At 45.2% G+C, this 23857-nt stretch overlaps 1 protein-coding gene across 4 annotated transcripts in view; it reads right to left on the reverse strand.

Moving 5' to 3' along the window:
- LOC142590415 (japanin-like) overlaps nucleotides 1–23857 on the reverse strand; it is a 160837-nt gene that overhangs the window by 46085 nt on the left and 90895 nt on the right. For 2 of the 4 annotated variants that reach the window (XM_075702511.1, XM_075702510.1), the window contains exon 5: nucleotides 15897–15995. In XM_075702511.1, coding sequence (XP_075558626.1) covers nucleotides 15897–15995 — 99 coding nt within the window. Of the gene's footprint in view, nucleotides 1–3315; nucleotides 3348–8295; nucleotides 8344–15896; nucleotides 15996–23857 lie in introns of those variants that run through there. The other 2 variants (XM_075702509.1, XM_075702512.1) reach the window with 2 other exon arrangements.

A 23857-nucleotide genomic window follows, 5' to 3' on the forward strand; every position in this document is an offset into this window, starting at 1 on the left:
CTTGCGGTGCATCGGCCAAGGGGCATATAAGATGACCGCCTGCCGTGCGTATCTGCGGACCAGTCCACTGCGTCACAACTGTTTTCAGGTACTTCGCCATCCGAAGCTTACTACCGAATAATCAGCACCGGTGTCGACTAAGGCATTCAGGTCGCATCCGCCTATTATCAACCGCAAATCTGTTGTAATCGCTTTGTTCCTGCACCTGTTAACTTCGAATAATCTCGTCATCGCACTGGAAACGTGTTGGAGGATTTTCGTAACTCTGGTTTTCAGCGGCCTCACCTACACAGGTCGCTTGCTTCAGTTTTCCTGGTGTGGGCTTGGTTAACGACGCCTAGGTGATCTTGGAGACGCGCGTGGGCTAGGCGATCGGTAGCGCGTTGGCGACGGTTACCGTCGTGCATGCTGGCGAGGAGTAATGGGGCTTTGGCGCGTGGACAAGTATTCTTCGATCTCTGCTTGCCGTTTACCGTCTCGGGGGCCATGGTGCACTTAAGGGAAACCCCTTAATCGAGCTTAGCGGTACGGGCAAAAACAATACAGGTGACCCGTTTCTCCGCAAGGAAAACACAGAGGCCTGCGCTCGTGGTCACGCCAGACGTCACTTTTCCAGGGCCTTTGTTCCATAAAACGAGGTGCACTGCGTGCTGGAGGCGGATAGGCAGCCGGTGGTTCCAGGAGGCGAGGTACACTGCGTACTGTCGGCGGGTAGGAAACGGTCGTCGTAACTGCTCAACTACTGTGTACCTCGGGTTGCCTGGGTACGTTAGCGTACGTTGGGGTGCGCCGCATCGGCTGTGGCTCACGCTCTGGATCCCGTGTGACCTGCCTCAGTTCGTCCCGGACAACGTCGACGATAGATAGTGCAGGTGGAGTCTGAGGTGTCTGAAACTTGTTGAGCCCTTCCCTGATCACTGACCGGATTAGCTCCCGCAGAGCCTCAAGGTCGTTCGTCATGCCTCCAGAGAAGAGATGGGCAGGTGCACAGCTTGCCTCGCGGTTGTATTGCCGAGTTCGCTCTTCCAGCGTCTTTTCGATGGTCGTTTCTTTGTATCTGAACTCGGCGACCGTGCGGGGGGGCTGCGGACGAGAACTGCGAAGAGTTCTTGCTTTACTCCACGCATGAGATGGTGCAGCTTCTTATCTTCGCTCATGTTAGGATCAGCACGCTTGAAGAGGCGGGACACATCCTCGATGTACATCGCCATGTTCTCGTTTGTGAGATGCTTCCTAGCTTGAAGTGCAATTTCCGCATTTTCCTTACCATCCGTGCTGGCGTATGTTGCTAGCAGTTGTCATCGAAATTCCTCTCAAGAGGACAAAGAGGGTTGGTGGTTTTCAAACCACGTTTTTGCGAAGTCCTCCAAAGCGAAATATACGTTACTGAACTTCTGTCTCTCATCCCATTCATTAAAGCTCGCCCCTCTCTTGAACAGTTCTAATCAGTCTTCTACGTCTTCGAACGAGTCCCTATGGAATGTTGGCAGCTTGCGAGTTTGGCTTATGACCAGCTGCGCCGGTGTTACCTGGCTAGTCATTGTGGCGGCGTCCGTTGTCTGGGTTTCCCTTGGCGTGAATAGGAGAGGGCCGAATTCGAGCGACTCACCTCGAAGACGGCGGCTGGTCCGCTGGTGCACAGGTGTCAGTTCCACGGGATGGACTCGCTGGTGGTCGGGGCTAAGCTGAATTTCGTTCGTGGGGCTTAGACTCATACCCCGCACCTCCACCAGAAATGTAACGATGATGCGGAATGGAGGTTAACAAAACAAAGATATTTATTAAGGGCCAACCTGTGCCTACAACTGAAAGGCATTGCCGGCGTGAAGAATCCCCGGCAGTCGCGTTATAAAACTGGCGTCGAACCGTTTTCTTCTTCCTTCTCGCGTGATACTTCGTGCGCGTGGCGCATGCGAGCCGGGTCAAACTGGCTGTTCGTTTCACGAAGATCACTTCCTGTTATTGCTGGGCAACACCGCGGTACGGAGTACACAGTGTCTGATACGAAGGGCGCCCAACTTGAATGTGATCAAGTTGTCGCGGCAATATGACCATCACGTCGTCTAAGACAATGCCGACGAGATCTGCAATTTTTATGACCAAATCATCGGCTACTGCTCGCGGTCGGCATTTTTGTGACTATCACTGTTCAGCAGGTACATAAATTAAGGTAAATTGGAAGGCACAAACTGATATTTGGTTTAGTATACTGTTTGCAGATATTTTTGTACGGTCAACAATATTGTTGAGCTGCCAGCCAAAGGGTTAAGGACGCAACAGATTACTTAGACCCTTCTATATTTTAAAGCTATACGAGGTTATCGACTGAATTTGAGTAGAGATAATGTATTTCTTCCAGCAGCCCTTTAGATTAGTTTTGGAAATCTTTTATTTAGACGGAGGGATAAGGTATAGGTTCGAGCATAGCGCTCACATTAAGTAAAATGTTTTTCAAGATTCCGACAAGAGCAACATCAATTGATCATCCCCGCAGATGCTTCTGTAGTCCGACATTTGCTTCTCTACGTGTTCTGCAGAAAAACAAGGACCAATGTTTCCATGCAGGATGCCCCGAGTTTTTCGCTCGCGTGAGCTTGCTTGACGGCATCAGCTAACAAAGGTAGTCTAGAACTCCAGAAAGCAGCGCATAAAAAAGGTCGCGATAAACCTACAAATTTTGACATGAGCGCACCCTGCGCACACCGCTTTTTTCGTTTCAAACAGAATACCCGGCAATGTTACGTGCCATTCATTGTTATCAAAGTAATATGGCAATACCATGATTGTGCCGCTATGTGCACATCCGCGTAAGTCACCTACCATGAATTTCTGGAGCGCGCCACGGGCATGTCTCCTTTTTCAGACATGACCTCACCGTCCACCGTCGGCTGTGGACAACCAAGACGTGACGCATTTTCACACCAACGTATTCCTTCCTTTCGAGTGCGCTATCAGTTTAATTTCTTATATCAATTGCCTGCACAGGTAATGGATTTGGTGTAACAATAAACAAATAAGAAAAAGGACCGACGATCTGATCACGTGGTTCCATTGTTTTCGGCCGTCCATGAGGCAACGCCCTAGTGATTACAACCTAAGTGTGAATCCATACAATGCACTGAAATTGAAGGCGTGCCGACGGTGGAGATTTAGCTCTTCATACATTTATCTGGTTCATCTGAGGGCATCGCCAGAGCTCCCGGAGGTCCTGAACATTAAGAAAGTCGGGCCTACCCGCATAGCACCCCAGGCTACGAGGTAAATTTTTCAGTGCATGTATAGCTACAGCAACAACCAGACAAATGTGTCAGTGTCCCGTCTGTAGCGCTATCACTCAAATAGACCATCTGAAAGAAAGGAAAGGTGATAGTTATTCGGACTTTTTTCATGGTACCCTAGTGAAAAAAGCCGTATTTCCCGCAACTCCTATATTCAATTACATCATAACACATATAAGAAAACGGGTTATTGTATGGTATCCGCTATGTTTCATATGGGATTATTGGATGTGATAGTTCTGGGGCATATGAATTTTCAATAGGGTAGCCCAGTGCTTAATGCGAATGGTATATATGGAGCGTTCCATGATGAAATGTTTGAGTTCTCATTGAAGCAAGTATATTACTACGGCAGATATGGAGCGCGGATCACCTATTCCAATTAGAGATCGAAAGCGGCTCTCATTCGACATCGCTCCTCACAAAGCAGCTTCTCGTGTTTGAGGGTTAAGGAAATTGCCTCACACGAGTACAAGGTAGCACTTGCGATAGGGTGTTAAAGGGCCTCTTCTATTCGCCAAACCTAATCGAAGATAGTGAGCCTAACAGCCAATACCTCGGCCTAAATGAAAACGTAAGAGATCTGTAGCTTTTTAGTAAGCGCGAACGCTCTTAGAGTACTCAACGAACGGAGATCAGTATCTCTCAAGGAACTTCCCAGGTTTCTTGAGGAATTGTGCATAAATAAATTAATAAATCCACTCTGCATTCGCTAACTTTAAGGGATATAGGCACCATGTTTAGCGAATATCTTCTCTGTAATTGTGTCGAGAGATATTGCATATTGGTGATACTGTTCAAACTGACAGATCCTGATGAGGTAGGCAGGTTTCGTCTTACAACATTATTTGCAGCAAGGATTTGCTAGAAGTGTCACATTGAAATTAGCTGTTTTGTCATACTACTGTGAAGCATATACTAATAGAATTAACGTTCTTGAAGCAACCTCGACTTTCGCGCTATATATATATATTCTAGCTGCTTTTATTGTACATTCTAATCTTTTGTACATTGACGCCTTGCAGAAATGCACACCGTTTGATAGTCTTGTTTTCTTATGTTGTTTATTAAAGTCGGAGTATTGCAGTGAATAGGTACTACTATGTTTGTCAGTAAAATATCAGAGAGGTAATTGAAGCTTTATATCTTCAAGGTAAGGAGAGTCATTCATGATTTCTATGCACCCGACTGTTTCTTGCTACTTCACCATTTCCGAAAACATTGTTTCCACTTTGCGAATGAACAAACAAGATTGCACAAGATTTAAACAAGATTTAACAAGAATGAAAAAATTTTTGAAACTCCCAAAAGAACTTGCATAAGGCGCTCACTGGTATTCAGCAAGACTAGTACGTATTTCAGGAAGATGGAATGAAGCAGGAAAACGCCAATGAAAATTCGAGAACAATATCAAGCTAAATCAGCCCTCCTGATGGTAGCCCGTACGCAACTCGACGTGAATGACATTAAAAAAGCAATCCTCAATTTTAGGATAACCACCAGCAAAACACTTTGTTCTTTTTGGTCTGTAGAAACCCACGAATTAAATAGCAGATTACCTGTTCAAAGCTCTGCACCAGAAATCTCCTGCAGGACTAAAAGTAAACACACATACTATTGGCCGCATTAATCAACTCGGTGGGAAGGCATAAGGCGCCCAATCAGTGGCGTAGCTAGGTCGTCTGGCACCCGGGGCCCATAGGTCTTCTGTCACCCACGGCCCCCCGGCCCCCCTATTGCTACGCCACTGCGCCCAATCACTACTTTTTAACACTGCAGATCGCCAGGAAATTATTTATATTCCGAGGCCACTGATTGGCCTCTTGGTCCACACCACGCTAAGGCATGGAATGCTACAGTGAAAGCTGCTTAACCGAGAAGTATCCACAGTATCATTTATACTACACTGAGTTCTAACTGATAAACAGGGATAAACGGGCTAGTTGGTGGTCGTTATTGGAATGCATCATGTAACCGCACAAAAACAAGGGACAAAGAAGGAACACACAAGACAGGCGACTGTCTTATGTGTTCCTTCTTTGTCCCTTGTTTTTGAGCGGTTACATGATGCATTCCAATAACCTGACTTAACACAGGTAGCATGACACATGGATAAAGAGAACAAAGTATGTACTTATTTTCGTGCATGTGGAACCATATTTTGTCATTTTAGGTTGCCTGAACACCTCTTCTTGCTTGTACAGATATACAGGTATGTTACCTCGACAATTTGCGCTGCTTCCTGTCCAATTAGCGATTGCTGCTGCCGCCGCCGCTGCTACTGCCTATGCTGCCGCCGCTGCTGCTATTTTCGTGGTAGTATTACCTACAATTACTCGCATGTCGTCACTTGACCTTTCGCCTCTTGAGCTGTGACGTTGAGCTTAATCCCGCCCCAAGAAACACCATCGACAGAATTTCAGGGAAACACAGGCAAGGCAAAAGTTGCAAATTTAAGATAGCAAGCAAAACAACAGCAAGGTGAAAGCAAGAGCCAACCTTTCGACAAGTGGACTTGTCTTCAAGCCGACATATGCTTTCCTCGCACAGTATGTATAGGTGGGATTCCTCTAAAGGGGAGAGAACGTATGGCGGGTGGGTGTGGCCACGAGCGAAGGTGTGTTAGCGGCGAGGGCATCGAATTGAGAATAAAGGAGTGCTGTGCACAGGGCCAGGGACACAGCCGTCCGTCAATCACGTGTCAACGCCCGTGCGTACGCCGGCGTGCCATCGGCGTGCACAGCAGCCCTCTATTACATCTTTCGCTGGAGGTCGCGGGCTATCGTGTCTCTGAAAGAGATAATGGATAGGGCGGCAGAAAGAGGTGCTCGTGAAAAAAAATTAAACGAGAAAAGATACTGAAATTGAGTAAATAAATAAAGTAAGAAACCGTCAGGAGAAGAAGAAAAGGAACGCTAAGGCATCCGGGAACGCTTTTCTCAGACGCTCGTTACTTGATAATCGCCATCCTCATCAGCAGCAGCATCAACATCATCATTGTCCTATTTATGTCAACTGCAAGACGAAGGCCTCTCACTGCGTTCTCCAATTACCCCTGGCCTGGAAATAGAAACTACAACTTGTAACATTGGGTGGCTTTTCCGTAGAATGTTGTTTATGTTTGGGAGTGCCTCGGAATATTTCGTTCTAAACGCTCGCGGTCTGTAGGATTCTGGTGCAGGCTGTTTCTTCGCTAATTCCGACTGTCTCTCCAATCCTGAAGCGACATCATAGGATCTATTGAGAGAACCTTGTGAATAGTTTCTTTCAGCTAGCGTTGTTTTAAGGTCATTTAGGCGGTGCATGTAACCATAGTCTTCGCTGCAGATTCTTCTTATTCGTCTCACTTCTCCGAGAAAAATTCCTTGCTTGCAGTGTCGTGGGGGATGACTGTTGTAGCCTAAATATTGCTGGCTATCCGTAGGCTTCCGTTAAAGGGCCGTTCTTAGTTTTCCATTGTCTATGTGGACCGTCGTGTCGAAGAAGTAGTTCTGACAACGAGAGTGGCAAGCAGTAAGTTCAATACTCGGGTGAATTCAACTCAAATGGCTAATTAGGTCGGTTAACGCGCTAGTGCCGTGTTCCCGTATTATAAATATGTCATCAGTGTAGTGAAGATACGTGTGTGGTGTTAAAGGGTAGGATTTTCCCAGGTCTGCTTCAAGCTGTCCCATGAAAATGTTCGCATACGTGGGAACAAATGGTGTTCCCATGCTAGTGCCGAAAGTTTGCAGGTAGTGAATAGAATCGAATTCGTTGAGCGTGAGAACTATTCTAAGGACTGAAAGTTAAACTTCAGGATAGAGTGCTCGGGGATTGATTGCGAGGGATTTAGAAAGAGCTTCAATTCCTTCACTCATGGGTATGCTGGTGTAAAGGGCAGAAACACTCAAAGTGACTATAATACCGCGGTCAGAAAGGATTTGGTAGGCGTTGATTCTGTCGATAATTCCAAGGACGTGTGGCGTGTCTTGAACAAAAGATGGGAGGGTGGTGGGGATGTTTCACACGTGATTTTAGAATTTACTTAGTGACTCAGTAGGTGTGTTATTATTAGACATAATAAGCAGACCTAGGATTTCTACTGTAAATATTTCTTCCACCGGAAATCTACCTATTTTAGGAAGAAGATAAAAGCGGCATCGTGAAGCGACATTCTGATTACTTGATTAGTTCCCTGGACAGGAGTTCCGCTATTGTGTGTTTCACAGTATTGCTGTAACCTGAAGTTGGGTTAGAGTCGAGTTTTCTGTAACAGCTGTGATTGCGCAGTTGTTTGGAGGCCTCATTCTAGTACTTTTGTATAGGTCACACTAGGACACTGCCACCTTTGTGTGTTGGTTTTATTACAGTAGCATTCCTTTCCGCGAGATCTTTAGGAATTTGATGCTGTGTGGGGGACAGATGTTTGCGTTTCCGGCAATGCCGCGCTGACTCTAGAATTTCCTTTAAGATCAGTTTTATGTATCAAGCCTGGTCTAGGTACTGTTTGGCTTCCGGTGTCCACGTGCTAGGTGGTCTAAGAGAGTCTCCATCTTGTTTTCCAACGTCTGGCCTATCGAAAAAGAACGCCTTGATACGCATGAGTCTTGAAAACTCTGTTATATCTTTGTGGAGTTCGTATTCGTTTACTGCGCTGTTCGCCGGGCAAAACGTTGGACCAGCTTTCGGGCGAAAAACTTTCTCGGGGCTTTCTCGGGGTTTAGACTCTAGGATATGTTTTCTACGTTGCTGCAGTGCTCTGGATGCTCGCCTGTAGGGCTATGTGAGCAGGGGCACATTAGTTTTCTTGCGTGAATCTGCAGCTCTCTCGGTATATCGTTCCTGGATGTGCCAAGGGTTACCTGTCACCGCAACAGGAACTTTAAAGCCATGTTAGTGCACGCAAAAGTCAGCCAACATCATTTCCCCGTAATAAAAGCATGTTATCGCCCCAGGTGTAAACCTGCAGGCACCTTCAAATTGACGTTAAAATTAAAAGCACCGCAGATAGTTAAACACACGAAGTCAAATTTACCTTCATTTGTACAAGTTCGGATCTGATTATTATGCTTGGATGTTCTTTCTGTAAAAAAACAATGTATCGGTGAAACGGGACAATCATTAAACGTCAGATTAAAGGGACATCGCGCGGACACAGCTAAAGAGCTTCCCAAAACCGTCACCGACTCTTTCAACCAACCAGGTCATAACTTTGATGAACTTAAGCTCTACATGTTACAGTCAAATTTACGTTCTGAACGAGAAAGAAAATATAGAGAATTTTAGTTGATCTATAAGTTTAAGACATAGCAACCAATAGGCATACACGTTTCGAAGGGAGTTTTTTTTATTGCCTACGCAAAATTTCAAGCTATAGGCAACAACACTTAGTTTGGTTTCTTAGCGTTTTCTTCTTCTTCTTTCTGTTTTCGTTATTCTTTTATTTATTTATTTATTTATTTATTCAATTTCACTATTTTTTTCTCATTTGTTTTGCACGAACACCTGTTTCTGCCACTCCTTGTATTATCTCTTGCAGAGACACGATAGCCCGCGACCTCCAGCGAAAGATGTAATAGAGGGCTACTGCGCGCGACAATGACACGCCCGCGTACACACGGGCGTTGACACGTGATTGACAGACTGCTGTGTCCTTCGCCTTGTGCACCGCACTCCTTTATTCTCAATTCGACACCTTCGCCGCTAACACACCTTTGCTAGTTCCCGCTCGCACCCATCTTACGCCCTCTCCCCTTTAGAATAACTCCACCTATACATACTGTTGCGAGGAAGCATACGTCGCCTTGAAGAAGACAAGCCCAATTGTCGAAACGTTGGCCCCTGGTTTCACCTTGCTCTTGTTTTGCTCATCATCCTCAGAATGGTCTCTTAACGTTATGGCTAATCCAGCGATGTCAATTTATGATAACCCTTCTCTTGAGCAAGTTCTCTTCGATTTAGTTGCTTGTCGAGAGAGGGTATCACAATATATATCTGAAACCGAAAACATTGTCAAAACTCGTTGCGACTCCGTGGAATTGCGTGTGGTATCTCTTGAGGACTCATGTGCAAATGTACCGACTAAGCAGGACTGCCTTCAGGGGCGCTATAACGTAAAACTATTCTAAACATTTCTATTCCAATTCTGCAATCAGCCCTACGCGATTGGTTAAAAACTTTTTTGGACCACCCCCACTTCGTCTCGCTGTCGCGGGACGTCACAAAATCCGCGATAGCTCCCTATCTGATATGACGTGGCACACCGATTATGCATGATTCGACCGAACAAAAGCAAAATAGTTATTTCTGATTCGACACCTTTTCGCCAATAGCCCTCGGCTATTAGTCAAAGGCTTTCGCGCTGCACCCACTTCACCTTCCTGTCACGGGACATCACAAAATCACAAAAACTCACCACGTCAAAGTGATGTGTACGCGTTAAAGATGCATTAATATGCCGAACTGAATTTTCTTCTGAATAGCCGCAGGCTGCCCGTTCCAAGAGGAATAAAACATCGCTGCGGCCTATCGCCCAGGCACTGGCTACTCGCACCTACTGGAAAGCATGGGTTTATTTGCATATAATAGAACTTTTTGCGTGGCCGCGTAACGCTTTGGAGCACTTGCGGCACGCTTACGACCTCGTTCTGCTAATTATTCTTTGCTGAAGATGCATTTTAGCGGTATTCTTAACCTTCCGTTGCATGTCGCCGCGATTTTCGACCAGCCACCGCGAGTTAAATATGGGAAAGCGAACCAATCGCACACACCGGCATCACCCTCTTCGTCCGGTTATCAATTTTCAGCGCAGTGACTCGGCTCCATCAAATCCCTCTCCACTTGAGCGCGCTCCTCTCCACTTGTCAGCCAATCAGATAAGACAAGCCGCTCATCGTAGGCAATGTTATTCGCTTTTGAAGCAAACGAAAGTGACCTCCTATGAACGAGGCGAGCGTTTAATTGGTCTGTTCATACAACCTTGCGGGTGACCGTCCGATTCTTGCGTTGGCGGTTACGCAAATTTGACGTCAGGAGAGTGGAATAAAAACATTTTGGAATAGTTTTACGTTATAGGGCCCCAGCTTCCTTCCGGCTTGGCCTGCTTAAATCACCCTGTTGGTGAATTAACCGCTAAATGCGGTGACCTTGACAACAGTTAACGGAGAAAGAAAATAGTTCTTCATGGAATACCCGAAGACAAAAACGAGAGCCTTGAAAAACTGAACTGGAAAGGTGTGAACATGTTCTCCAACAAACTTTCCCTTGACTGTACGCGTATTGAACTTTTCCATTGGTTAGGTACGACGTGCACTGAGTGGTCTCGTCCTATGGTTCTAAGGTTGCTTGACCAGTGAAAAACATATGCTGCTAAAAAACACTTACAAGTTGAAAAATTCCGGTTTAAGACTTTCGGAATATTTTTTTTTTATTCCAGAGTGCTTGCAATTAGTAAGTAAATGGTTATGGAACGTTCCAGCAGAGCAAAACTATAACGGTTCTGTTGTGAAGATAGCGTTTGACCATTCATGCATTCATAACGCTCGTTGTAACCGGCAGGGTGCCTCAGATAGTCAAGTAATGGCTTCTGGTTTTGATGCTAGCGTGAAGTTGTGAAACATAGCTTCATCATCAGGTTGCAAATGCCACCAATGAATGACAAATCTTGCGTTTCTCAATGTTAATGCCAGAAGTATAAATAAAAACTTGCCGCAATTTTTGCTAGTTTCTTCATGTTCGCCGCATGTCATATGCATCACAGAAACACGGCTTCAGGAGGACATTGACGACATGGAATGCGGGCCTCCATAACCTTGACAGTTTGCCTTAATCATTCTTGGTCACTTCAACGTTCCCTGTGCATTCGCTTTCTCTCACTTTTTCCGCCAGTGATGCTTCTCTTTGTAGAGATTTAATTAGTTTCTATTTATTACATAACCTGACAAAGACAGTTCATAAGAACGTGCGGCAGAACTCCATACATAGTATTTATCAGTGACAGCCTTCTTCTTTTAGATGTCAAGTCTGATATATTGAAAGGAATCTCCGGTCAGAATATCCTCCTGAGACCCGGGATGCATTTGGGTGCACAGATTTTTACCAAACTTTCAGAATAAATCAGGATGGTTATGAAGGTGAAAAGTGTTAAATGTTTTTTCAATAGCCGTGATAATTTCAGCTCAGCGCGATGTCCAATATATTGGACACTGGGATGCTACCCGGTCTTTCTTCACCCAGGGCGCTCGTAATGACATACCGCGGATATTACGCAAAACTCATGTGCAAAAATATTTTAACAACTCAAAAGGCAAAGTATTCAATAAAGTACATAAGAAGAGCATTCCTCTGCTCAAAAAAAATTTCGCTCTTGTGTTCACTTCCCGTGGGCAATTTCAAAACACCTGTTTGTCCTTGGTGATGCGGAAGAAGAGCCGACATTTGGTGCAAAAGAACTTTGTTTTCATGTCGCAGCCCTGTAGTCTGCAACGTGCAGTATTTGCAGTGTCTGCCAGTATTGAGTAGTGGGTAGTGCTCTTTTCTTGCGGTTCTCGAGGAGACAGCCGAGCCTGCTTTGATGGCAGATGCCACTCGGCTTCGTTCTCACTCTCCGTTTCATCCTGCTTCTTCCCTTGAGCCACGAGAGTCTCAGCAACAGATTGGTGGAACTGCATATATTTGAGTATTTATTTCCGCTGTTTCTTTAGGGGGCGTATGTCCCGCGTGTTCTGCACCCAGGAGTTGTTGAGGGCAATGTCGAAGAGGTGAAAGATGGCTCTGATTGTCCACTTCTTCACGCCTGCTTTTATCCTGTAGTAACTTATCATTCGGTCTGCCTTGTCAACAACGCCCATGTTGAAGTTGTACATGCGAACAATATCTGGTAGAGGGATATTGATATTTTTTGCCTTACGAGACCATCTGCGACAGTAGGTGTCTTGCGGATCGAAGCCATGGATTGAAAAAAGAAACGTTATTGGATTAATTCATAAGACACGCGAGGCTGGTCCCCCGAAGAAGAAAAGAGACGCAATTTCGTCCGCAAGCCGCTAAACGCCATCAGTACTCGCCTACTGTTCATAACAAGGCCATTGAAAAAGCGAGGTCAAAATAACCGGGTTGAGTCCTAGCGTCCAACGTAATGGACACGCGAAATCAAAGGAAGAGTAAAAAAAGGTAAGCGCGCGAATAGTTAAAATTTTGTATTCTGCGCGTACGCTGTTGTATCAACTTTAATATAAAATCAAAGATATGCCCTAAAAGCAGGTAGAAATACGAGAAACAGTGCTTATTTCTCCGGCAGCTGCCGTAAAACGCCGCGCCGCTTAATGCCGCCATTTTGGAACTGTTTCGGCGGGAATTTGAACGATGTATTTTCATCAATGCTGCATAGATGGCGCAAGCAGGTGTCCAATAATTTGTACAGTGTGGTTTTATGAAGATGAAAGCCTTGTCAGAGGAGTACTGTCTCATATATGAATGTCCAATATATTGGACAAATCCCCATAGCGGGGTCTCAGGAGGTTAAAGTTCTGGTATACCTTACATTTCCTGTTCCGCAGGAACACTTTTCAGTAGGTATTCCATATTTCGTGATATTAATAAAGCTGATTATGCATGTATCACTGACAACCTGGCAGATAATTTTGATCATGATGTGTCACTCACAGCTGAGCCTCATGGTGACGGCCTTGTTGACTATTCTGAATCGTTAATGAGATCATGCATTGAACAATACGTTCCGCTGAAAACAAATAAGGCAACTAAAAATTTCCGTGGATTAACCGGTATACCTTGCACTTGTCACACCGTGTCAGCAGACTACGAATATCAAAGCAGCCTAAACCTGAGGTTCGCGCTTCCTGCGAACAAGCCGAGGAAGAAGATCGTACTGGGACTAGAAATGCTAAAGATTTCTTCTATTTTTTGGTGCAACTTCCTAACTAGGTAAATGAAATCTTTGCAGGTTCGGAACTACCATTTACCTATTCTAACAGTTTAAGAAGCATTTCCTTATTTAAGAATAACTGTACTTTTCGCCCTTGGTAACCACGAAGTTCCAGCGTTTAGCTGTGATGCACCGACTAGTTACCTAGGTTATATTGTAATCAGTTCTGCTGGGGTCTTAAACTTAATCTTGAACCGGGAGATGAAAAAAATCTACTGCTTCTAATGCCATTCGGAATTGGTTTCTTTTTCGATGCTTTCTGTGAGCAGCACAGTACCTTGCAGCAGTCTTCCAGAAATCATTAGACACCGAAGTAGTACCAACTTCATAGAGAACAGCTAAAGCTTTACGTATGTACAAACGAAGAGATGAACAAGTGCCCTGTACCTACCGGCCGATATCTCTTTCCTCGACGCTCATGTAAAATGTTAGAGCACACTATTCACAAACATATCACACAATGTCTTGACGCTAATTACGTTCTAGCATCTGCTTAGCATGGTTTCTGTTACGAATATAGCCCTATAACGCTATTAGCCGATATCGTCCATGATGTGGCTTGTAATCTAGACCTACGTAATCAAGTGGATGCCATCTTCACTGATCTTTTTCTAAAGCTTTTCACTCACTGCTTCATTCTAAGCTACTCGTAAGACTGAATGACTTAACAACCCCGGTCTTGTTTTCTGAACAGTTTGTTTTCGTCATTGACACTCACAGTTTGTTTCCTTTTATTCAGTATAATGATCCCCCGTTGACTTGACATCTGGTGTTCCTCGAGGATCCGCATCACGCCCTATATTGTTTTCATTATATATTAAGGACCTACCACGTAGCAACTCATCTAAATTTTGGCTTTTTGTAGATCATTGTGCAAGGTGGAAAGATGGGCGCGTTGGGAAGGATGCATACTTATTAATCAGCGCGAAAACAACGGGAGACATAGAGTTAAAAGGACACAGGATGAGCGCTCTCTAACTGAAATTTATTGAACAAAACGCTTCAAAAAGAAAACATGAATAAGCCAAGTATCTGCGTGCGCAGGAAATATAAGCCACATGCAAAAATTTACTGAGCAAGTCCGTTTGCCCATCTAGCACAACGACAGAAGGCTGAGATATATAATCATCACGCAACCGTTCTATATGGAAGGTTACGGCAAGTTCACAAGCCCTTCTGTCTTTGTGCTTGATGATGATGTCAGTTTTATCGAAGGAAGCTTTGCACCCACTTGTAAACTTCCTCGAGCTCATGAACTTGCTGAAGCTTCCATATAGAAAGGTTTCGCGACGGTTGTTTATCTAATCCTTCTGTCGTTTGCTAGATTGTGAAACGAACTTTCACAGCAACTATTTCCACATGATTTAGATTTGCTGCGCACGCAGGTAAATGGTTTGTTCGCGTTTTCATTTTCAAGCGTTTTGGTGATAAATTTCAGTTGCTAGCGTTGATCCTGTGTGCTAGCTCTGTGTCTTCCGTTGTTGTCGCGCTGATTAATAAGTATGAATCATCATGTAGTGTGTGAAACTAATATTTTCACTGATGACTTTTGCCGCCTTGCACAATCCCTTATGTATTTTTGCGCTGGGCGTAAAACATGGCAAATAAACATCAAGTGCAGTAAAACAGTCGTGATGTCACTTGCCAACCGACGGAGCCCCTTTTCTGTTTTCTATTCGTTGAATGGCGCTGTGCTTAAATGAGTGTGCGACCATGAATATTTGAGCGCTATTCTAGCCAAAAAATTTTCTTGGTCTAAGCACGTCAAATGCGTAACCGGAAAACCATACCTCGAGAAACAAAACTGATTTTATATAAAACACTAATTCGGCACGTTCTTGTATCTGCGTTCGCGGTTAGGTACCCCTACAAATACTATGCAATAGGCTCACTAAAAAGTTTAAAAAAATTAATTTGTTTCATTTGCCGATTGCAGCCGCATATTCTCGCCAATACGGGCTGTACAATATTTGAATATGGAATCACTGTTTTTGGATTATCACATCGAAGCTCCGAAATTTTGATGTGCAATAATTATCGCCACCTCTGAGCTTTATCACTGTAACCCTATGAGCTATTGCAAAAAAAGTTGCACCCGTTGCTACCACGCTTTCAACATACCATTTTTTGCATGTACTAAAACAATCGACCAAAGTTGTTTCCACGCACAATAGAGCTTTGAAATTATCTGCCTGGTAACACCTGTTACCACTAAATTAGTTTTTAGTTGCCGCTGGCAAACACTCTGCGAACGTGCACATTGATGCGTCTGTATTATTGTTTTTGTATGTATGAGTGTTCTTTGGTTGAATTACTTTCTTTCAATTGCTTCGTCATCTTTTACTGATATGGTATACGTTTCTCACTCATGCTATAGCCCTGAGTAATGGCTTAAATAAATAAATAAGTAAATAAATAAATAAATAAATAAATAACTAAATAAGGAATGTACACCCACCAATACCAAAACCAATAGCGAACGCTAAATCGTACTAAAACGAGATATTGATCTATGATGAAGAACGTTACTTTTACAGCGAACTAAGTTTTCGTATGAGTAAATCTGACGGAAATTCTTAAGCTGCCAGAATTCTAGTGATATCCACACCATGGTAATGCCGAAGCAGGTGCCTGCTAGCAGGGTTGAATATATCCTTTTTATAGTACTTAAAATAGCATACAAAGTTACTCACCCGAAACGGTTGCTTTTTGATTACCCAGTATCATGGTGTCGTTATTATAATAGATTACTTGGTACGTTGGCAATGCGCCTGTTTGATTCGCCAAAGCATCTGCACACATATAATGTGATATCTCTTTAATCTCCGATGAGAAAACAGCATCGTTGTGGTTTTCTTTCACCAAGAAATATTGAACGGTGAATACGGCCCTTCATAAAAACAACAGAAATGCATAGGAAGCACCTCGTAGGATGAATATCTTATGGTCATGGGATTCATTTTTGTTCTCTTCTAATGCCCTGAAAAGTGGAACCTACTCATGAGTGCAATTGTTTTTATTTTTGGTTATAACATTTAATTACATTTCTTTTTTGTTCTCTGTCATAAAGCATGCATTTGACTTTCTTTGGCAAATTTCCTGGGCCCACATCGTGCAGGCTGCCTCACTATTCGTGCTACGAGCTATATTATCGCTAGCGCACTACTTTTAATTAAATAAAAATTACAGATTAGGATTTGTTAATCGAATGAACATTTAAAGCTTTGTATATAGCTCACTGGACTTGTTGGCCCGAAACACCATATTCCCTTATTTTGTATAGCATTATTCATGTGCTCTTGGCCTGTGTTCTGGCACTCTCACTGTTAGGCTTTTTCAATTTCTTTTGTTTAACTCAACCATATGGTGGGCACTAGTATTACACCTACACACAGAAACACATGACGTACAAGTTGGCTGAATGTTTCCCCAAGTCGTTCACATATTCACATAGTCAAAGGGTTGTCAAGTTCGATTACATGCGTCAGTCACTTTCCTCACAGTTATCAAATTATAGTAAGCCGCAGTGATTTTGACGTCACCGCTTTTGTCATGCCAGCCTGGGCAATGAAAATTTCGGGCCAGTAGCATTACGTCACGGATCAGAGTCAACAGGTCTTGTGCTATCTAAGGTTGTGTTGGTCTCAACCGGACGGCTCGTGCCGTACTATCGTCTGCTCACGTCAGCTGTTGCTCGCACCTATTTGGCTTGCTTAGTTTGGTCTCGTTCGCGCTTCTTTTTGAATTGTCAGAGTTTGCTATTGTTTTTTTAGTCTGATTGCATGCACGACACGAATTGTGTATTGATTTCTAGCAGCCGCACGACACCTGCATTTACACCGGAATCTTCGACGAGTCATGTGTAAAAGCCGAATCGCTTGACCAGAAAATCAGACTTTCGACGATTGCTCACTCTGCTACATGTGTATTTCAAGTTCTTTGCCTCAATATATCGCGACATGAAAACGCTTATAGAGTGGTGCTCAAATTTCGCATTAGAGAGTATTGTAATCAATGGTGAATTTTCTTTTTCTAAATCAACTTATGCCGACTTCTCCAGCTAGTACAGAAGTTCGCGCCTGCGCTATCAATACATGCACGCCTTTTGTCGATTTACCGCCTACTGCGGTCACCTTAGCAGTGGCGGGCATCGCAATATTGCTGATTTTACGAATGGTTTCAGTCTAGGGAAAAAGCGTGTTATGTAAAACCTTTCGAGCCACAAAATTTGTTTGTTGGCTCGCTTAGTGAATTTTACCCAAGATTATTTCGCTTTATTTCGCTATACAGACAGACAGACAAAGAACTTTAATTACAAGCTCCTGAGAAGATTTGACCTAGGACAGAGCTGCGGGCCGCTCCCACGTGGCGACTGGTAGGCCGAGCCTAACCGCGGCATCATGGGCTCTCTGGACAGCTCAGGTTTGACGTGAAAGTTCTGAGCTCTTGATGGCAGAGCTCCATTCTTCTTCTGGGATGCGATTGGGTCCCTGTAACGAGGGGCATCGCCAGAGCATGTGTGCGAGATTGCTAACAGCTCCACAGTCGGGGCAAGTAGAGCTAAAAGCCTCTGGAGTGATCGTGTGGAAAAGGGCCCGGTTTGGATAGCACTTAGTCTGAAGCATGCGTAAAGTGGATGCCAGAGGTCTAGCCAGTTTGCTGTGAGGGGGAGGATAAGTCCTCCTACGCAGGTGATAGTGCGTAGTAATTTCGCTGAAAGTAGTGAGGGTGTCCCGAAACTCGAGAATCCCGGAGTCTGAGCTCGATCCTGCTCCCGCGCGAAAATATTCGCGAAATTTCGAGTACGTGGTGGCCTTGCCAGAAGCAGGAACATTCTAGCAGTGGTGAGCCAGAGAAGAAAATGAGCACCGGAAATAAACAATGTACGCAATTCCTTATCTATCCAGTAACGTACAATGACAGCTATTGTGTAAGGGAATATTGATTGATGTTTGATGTTTTATGGCGCAAGGGCCAAGTATGGCCAAAGAGTGCCATGTCCGTGGTAATTAGTTCGCAGTATAATTATGAGTTCTATGAAGATGGTGTGACGTGGCTGTAAAGGGGCCTTAAAAATAGTCGCACTAAAGTGCTTAAAATCTGTATAATAAGATTATGGCGATGAGGTATGACGTATACTATGAACATTAAGATGCACTTAAAAAGAATGATACAACAGGTAAAAATATATAAGGTTATAAGATATGCTAGAGCACTACTGCCTCCTTAGAGCCCTTGAAACACAAGGGCCTGGAGGCATGTGCTATGCAAAACAATTATCGCAGCGGCATCCTCTGGAGCGAGCATGCTCTACGAATTTAATGTGCTTATAGCGTGCTGAACGACATCATTTAAGAAGTCCACGACTGCCTTAGAAGCATGCAGAAGGTATATGAACGAAAGGATTGGAAAGTCAGCACTTCAGGTCTTGAACAACACCAAGATAGACGCAGCACAAATCCTCTGGACGCCGGGACACGAGCCTCTCACGGGGAACCAGGCAACGCACGGCGCGGCTCGAGATCATGTACGCCGAGCCGTCTCCGACGCGCCGAGAACACGTACCAACGACTGTGACGAGGATGATGAACGGATATCCAAGAAGTACTCGGATATCTTGGCGCACTACAGGAAGCAGAGGCGTCGCTACCCGCCCGTGCATAAGACGATGAGTAGGGTCCAAGCGGTAACCTGGAGAAGACTACAGGCTGGAACCTACCCACACGGAACACTGCTGCACGCCATGTACCCGGGCATCTACGGGCGAGACTGCAAGTTCTGCCCCCCGGACACGCCCTTGCGCCATATGGACAACACCTTGCGCCATATGGTGCTTGGATGCAGGAATAATCGAGAAGTACCACCATCATCATCACCACCAGGCGATATCATGCAGAAAGAGGCGAATTCAGAAGAAGAATTGGAAGACCAGTGGGGGGTTCTGCTGGTGACGCAAGACCCTGACAGCCAGCTGCGGTTGGTAAACAGGGCTCAGGCGGCGGCAGCGTGCCGTGGCTACCTGGACTGAGGAGGCCTCCCACCTTTGGGCTCAAGAAGCCTGGTCTCACAATAAAGTTTATTTCTCGCTCTCTCTCAGGACTGCCTTGGTGTTAAAAAGCGGTTCCTTACCAAGAAACATAGCCGGGTGTAGAGGGATGTAACAAAGGTATGCAAGTGGAAAATGTTTCTTTCTTTTAGATTCGGCTTTCCGACACTCGAAGAGGACGTGGAGGACGGTCAACCTCTCACCACATCGACCGCAGGTAGGCGGTTCATTTCCAGTAAGCAGAAAATTGTGGGTACCAAATGTGTGTACTATTCTGAGGCGACAGAATAAGACATCTGTTCGCCGATATTTTGTTGGGGACGGCCAAAAACCTAACTGTGGCTTTATAACGTGCAGTTTATTATTTGCTTCTGCTTTCCACATGCGCTGTCAGTGTTGTCGCAGTTTCCTTCTTAAGAAAGGCCTCAGATCTGTGACAGGGACAGCAGCCGTAGAAAAAGTGGTTAGTGGTGTGAGTGATGTGGCCATTTTGTCAGCTAGCACATTACCCTCGATGCCCCTATGGCCAGGCACTCAGTATACTACTATGTGTCTATGTGATAGATAAATGTTGCATAAGAGCGAGTAAAGTTCATAGAAAACATTATTTGTATGCTTCTGTAAGGAAATTAACGCTTTTTCAAGACTTAACAAGTCTGTAAATACTATTGCTCTGTCGAGTTTTAATTTATTTGTGTTTTAATGCAGACAGTACTGCATAGGCTTCTGCAGTGAAGATACTTGTTAAAGGATTCAATACGTCAGATTCAGAAAATGAGGGACCAGCTGCAGCAAAAGATACGCCAGAATGTGATTTTGACGCGTCTGTGTAGAATTCGCTGCAGGAGTACTTCGATTGAAGTTCCCGGAAATGCATAGTGATTACGAAGTCAGGTGCGTGCTTTGTGACCTCTACAAAGGATATGTCACCTGCCACTCCCAGGGTGGTAATAGCTTAGCTGGAAGCATTAGGCGATATTCGAGAACTGGGACATCCATTTCCGTGCTAAGTTCTCTTGCGCGCAGTGAGAAAGGAAGTCTAATAGAGAGTCTATTCCGAAAAAGTGTTTCACATGTCAAGTCGTTAACGGTTGTGTAACACGGATGTTCATTATTAGAGCAAATCTTGAGAAAATACGGTAAGCTGATGTATGTTCTCTGAAAATCGAGTGACCACTCATCTGACTCGACGTATAGACTTTTGACAGGGCTTGTTCTAAATGCGCCAGTGGCCAGACGGATACCCAGATGATGAACAGGGTCTGACATCTTAAGCGCGCTCGGTGCGGCAGAGTGATACACTACGGCACCATAATCTAACCATGATCGAACTAGGTTTCTGTAAATATTCAATGAACACTGTCTGTCGCTACCCCACGTTGTCTGGGATAAGATTTCAAGTTCATTGTTCTAAGGTATTTTTCTTTAAGATATTTTATGTGAGGAATGAATGTAAGCCTGGAGTCAAGTATAACACCAAGAAATGTGTGCTCTTTGTTTACAGGAATTTGTTGCCCGCCAAGTTCTACAAAAGGATCTGGGACCAGGCCTCTCTTTCTTGTCAAGAGAACACAAGAACTTTTCTGAGGGTTGATTTTAAATCCATTTTGGTCTGCCCATTTGGACACCTTGTTTAAGCCCTGCTGTACCTGTCTTTCGCATACTGTAAGGTTGCAGGATTTGAAGCCTATTTGTATATCGTCTACGTATACGGAATAAAAAAATGGCCGGTGGTAGTGAAGCATGTAGTGTGTTTATCTTAACGATAGAGAGAGTGCAGCTGAGCACGCCTGCCTCGGCAACACCAATTTCCTGCATAAAAGGACGTGACAGTGCATTGCCGATCTTTACACGGAAGGTACGACTGGACAAATAGCTTTCAATTATTTTCAATATATTTCCGCAGATGCCTATTCCCGACAAGTCTCGCAAGATCCCCTAACGCCATGTTGTATGATATGCACTCTCCATATCGAGGAATATTGAGAAGAAATACTGTTTGTGTACAATGGCATCGCGGATATATCCTTCAATGCGCACAAGGCGATCGGTTGTCGACCGCCCTTGTCTGAAGCCACACTGATAGGGATCGAGCATATTGTTGAGTTCAAGGAAATATATGAGTCTGTGATTAATCATTTTTTCAAAAAGCTTACACAGACAATTTGTAAGAGCTATCGGACGATAACTTGGTGCCAAGGCAGGGTCTTTTCCCTGCTTCAGAACAGGTACCACAATCGCTTCTTTCAAAGATTAGAGCGATTAGAGGCGCCGGACACGCGCTCTTACAAGCGAGAAGTTTTCCGGCAGAGTCTCACCTCGGAAGGCAAGACCCCTGCGCCCACCAGCCCGGAGGTCGATGGGGCTCCCTGTGGGATTTGGCTGCGCTGGCTGTTGCCAGCGCTGGAAGGGCCGGGGACGCTGGGGCAGCCTTGGCTGCGCCTACCTCCGGGTCCGCTATCGGTCCGGCGGGATCGCTGCGAGTAGCACAGGTTCCCGCAGCTAACTTTTTTGGGGCCGGCAACCCAAGGGTAGCCAGGCCTGTTTGCTGGTTGGATGGAGTAGGCGCCAAAGGTACCTGCTGGCTGCACGCGGGCTCGGCAATTGGCATTGGCCGCTGCGACGCTGCCCCCCGACTCGCCGCATCAGCATAAGGTGTGCTGTGGAAAGGTGAGCACCTCTTATGGGCTGCCTCAAACGAAATGTTTTCTTTGACTTTCATGGTGATTATTTCTTTTTCTTTCTTCCAGTTCGGACAGGAGCGTGAGTAGGCTGGATGGTCACCACTGCAGTTCACGCAGTGGGCTGTGCCACTGCAATTGTTGGAGCAGTGGCCCTGGACTCCCCACTTTGCACAAGTTATTTGACCACGGCAGCTCTGCGAGCCATGGCCGAACCTCCGACATTTGAAACGCCGCCTAGGGTTGGGGATATATGGTCGCACATTTAACCTGATGTATCCTGTTTCGATGGTTTCTGTCAGTACGCCGGATGCAAATGTTAGGACAAGATGCTTATTGGGAATTTCCTTGTCTCGTCTAAATAAATACGTTTTACATTAGTGACTTTTTGTCCTTTCCACCCTTCCAGGATTTCAGCTTCTATCAAACCTTGGAGGTCTGCCTCTGGCACGACTCCCCGTGAACTATTCATTGTTCGTTGTTGAGTAATAGAAATTGGTATGTTACCAAATGTCACAAGACTGCGAAGCTTCTCGTACTGATGTTTCTGAGGGATGTCAAGAAGAAGGTCCCCGCTAGCCGTTGTCGTTACATTATAACCTGGCCCTACGGCTTCGGTTAAAGATTTTGGAACTATGAAAGGGGAAATGAATCGGGCCTGTTTTTCGCAGTTCTCGCTGTGCACAACATGGCATTTCGGATAGGCCTCTCTTGTTCTGTTGAAGCATGTGGTTAGGTCACCGGTGCGTCCCCTCTTTCGAGGGTGACGATCAAGTATGCGGGGAAATGCGGGTGTTCTCATAGTACTTTCTTTTCTTTTCGGCGGCAATGGCGGCCACCCACCACGGAGCCCAACTAGGGGACGCTGCAGCCCTTAACGGGCAAGGCTGCAGGCGCCAACCGTACATTGCCACTATAACCTAATATATTATACCCAAGGGAGTGCACATACACAAGGTTAACCCTAGCCGCCTAGGAAAATTATGAATTGACGGAAGAGAAGAGATGAAAGGACAGTAAAAGAAAGAAGATAGGAAAGAAAAAGGTTGAAAAGGTGGACAGGAAAAGGCGACTGCCGATTTCCCCCGGGTGGGTCAGTCCGTGGTTGCCGTCTACGTGAAGCAGAGGCCAAAAAGGTGTGTTGCCTCCGCCGGCGGGCCTTAAAGGTCTGAACACCCGGCATTGGCTCAACCCCCAGGATCCTCCTTTCCCCGGAGACGGCTAAGCCACGCACGGCTACACGCGGGAGGATACCTCATGTGCTCGGGTCCGTGGTGTCGCAATACACCAAACGCCTGCTGACGCAGACGCCCCTGGGGGTTAAGGGAATATAATATAGTGCTACAGATGCCACTCTATACGTCTCAGCACTGTTCTCTCCGTAAGTTTTCCGAGAAAGTAACGTGTGCAATGAGGCAATGAGACTCTACGTTCACTGGTTGAGGAGCCTGGCCTTCGTGAAACGGGAACCAAAGCGTAGTGTCATGAATTGTATAGAGACAAAAATAGGATGCAAGTTAAGCGTCGTGCCTGTTGTACCACCAATACCAGGAGATGAGTGTAGCGTTCAAGCTACAAATGCCGCTTGTAGTTCCTCGAGAGAAGTCAAGGGGTACATTCGAAAACGATAGAAGATTTTCCCGTAATATAGGTTATGTACTGTGAATGCGGACATGGCTGGGATTAGTTGACCAGGAAGCGTCAGCACTTCGCTGTCTTTAATGTTCGTGAACCTTCAACCGTGCTTGTTTGCCCCCAATTCTGGCATCATGACTGATTATTGCACGCTGTGATCGCTCTAATCTTTGAAGGAACTAACGAGCAGCGTTTTCATGTGGCACGGCATGGGTTAGTATGCAACTTACGATTCTTGTACAGATGACGGTGAATGGGGCAGTTCCTTTGAAACTTGTACCTATATCGAATT

The sequence above is a fragment of the Dermacentor variabilis genome, chromosome 8 (genome assembly GCF_050947875.1).
Source record: "Dermacentor variabilis isolate Ectoservices chromosome 8, ASM5094787v1, whole genome shotgun sequence".
NCBI classification, from domain to species: domain Eukaryota; kingdom Metazoa; phylum Arthropoda; class Arachnida; order Ixodida; family Ixodidae; genus Dermacentor; species Dermacentor variabilis.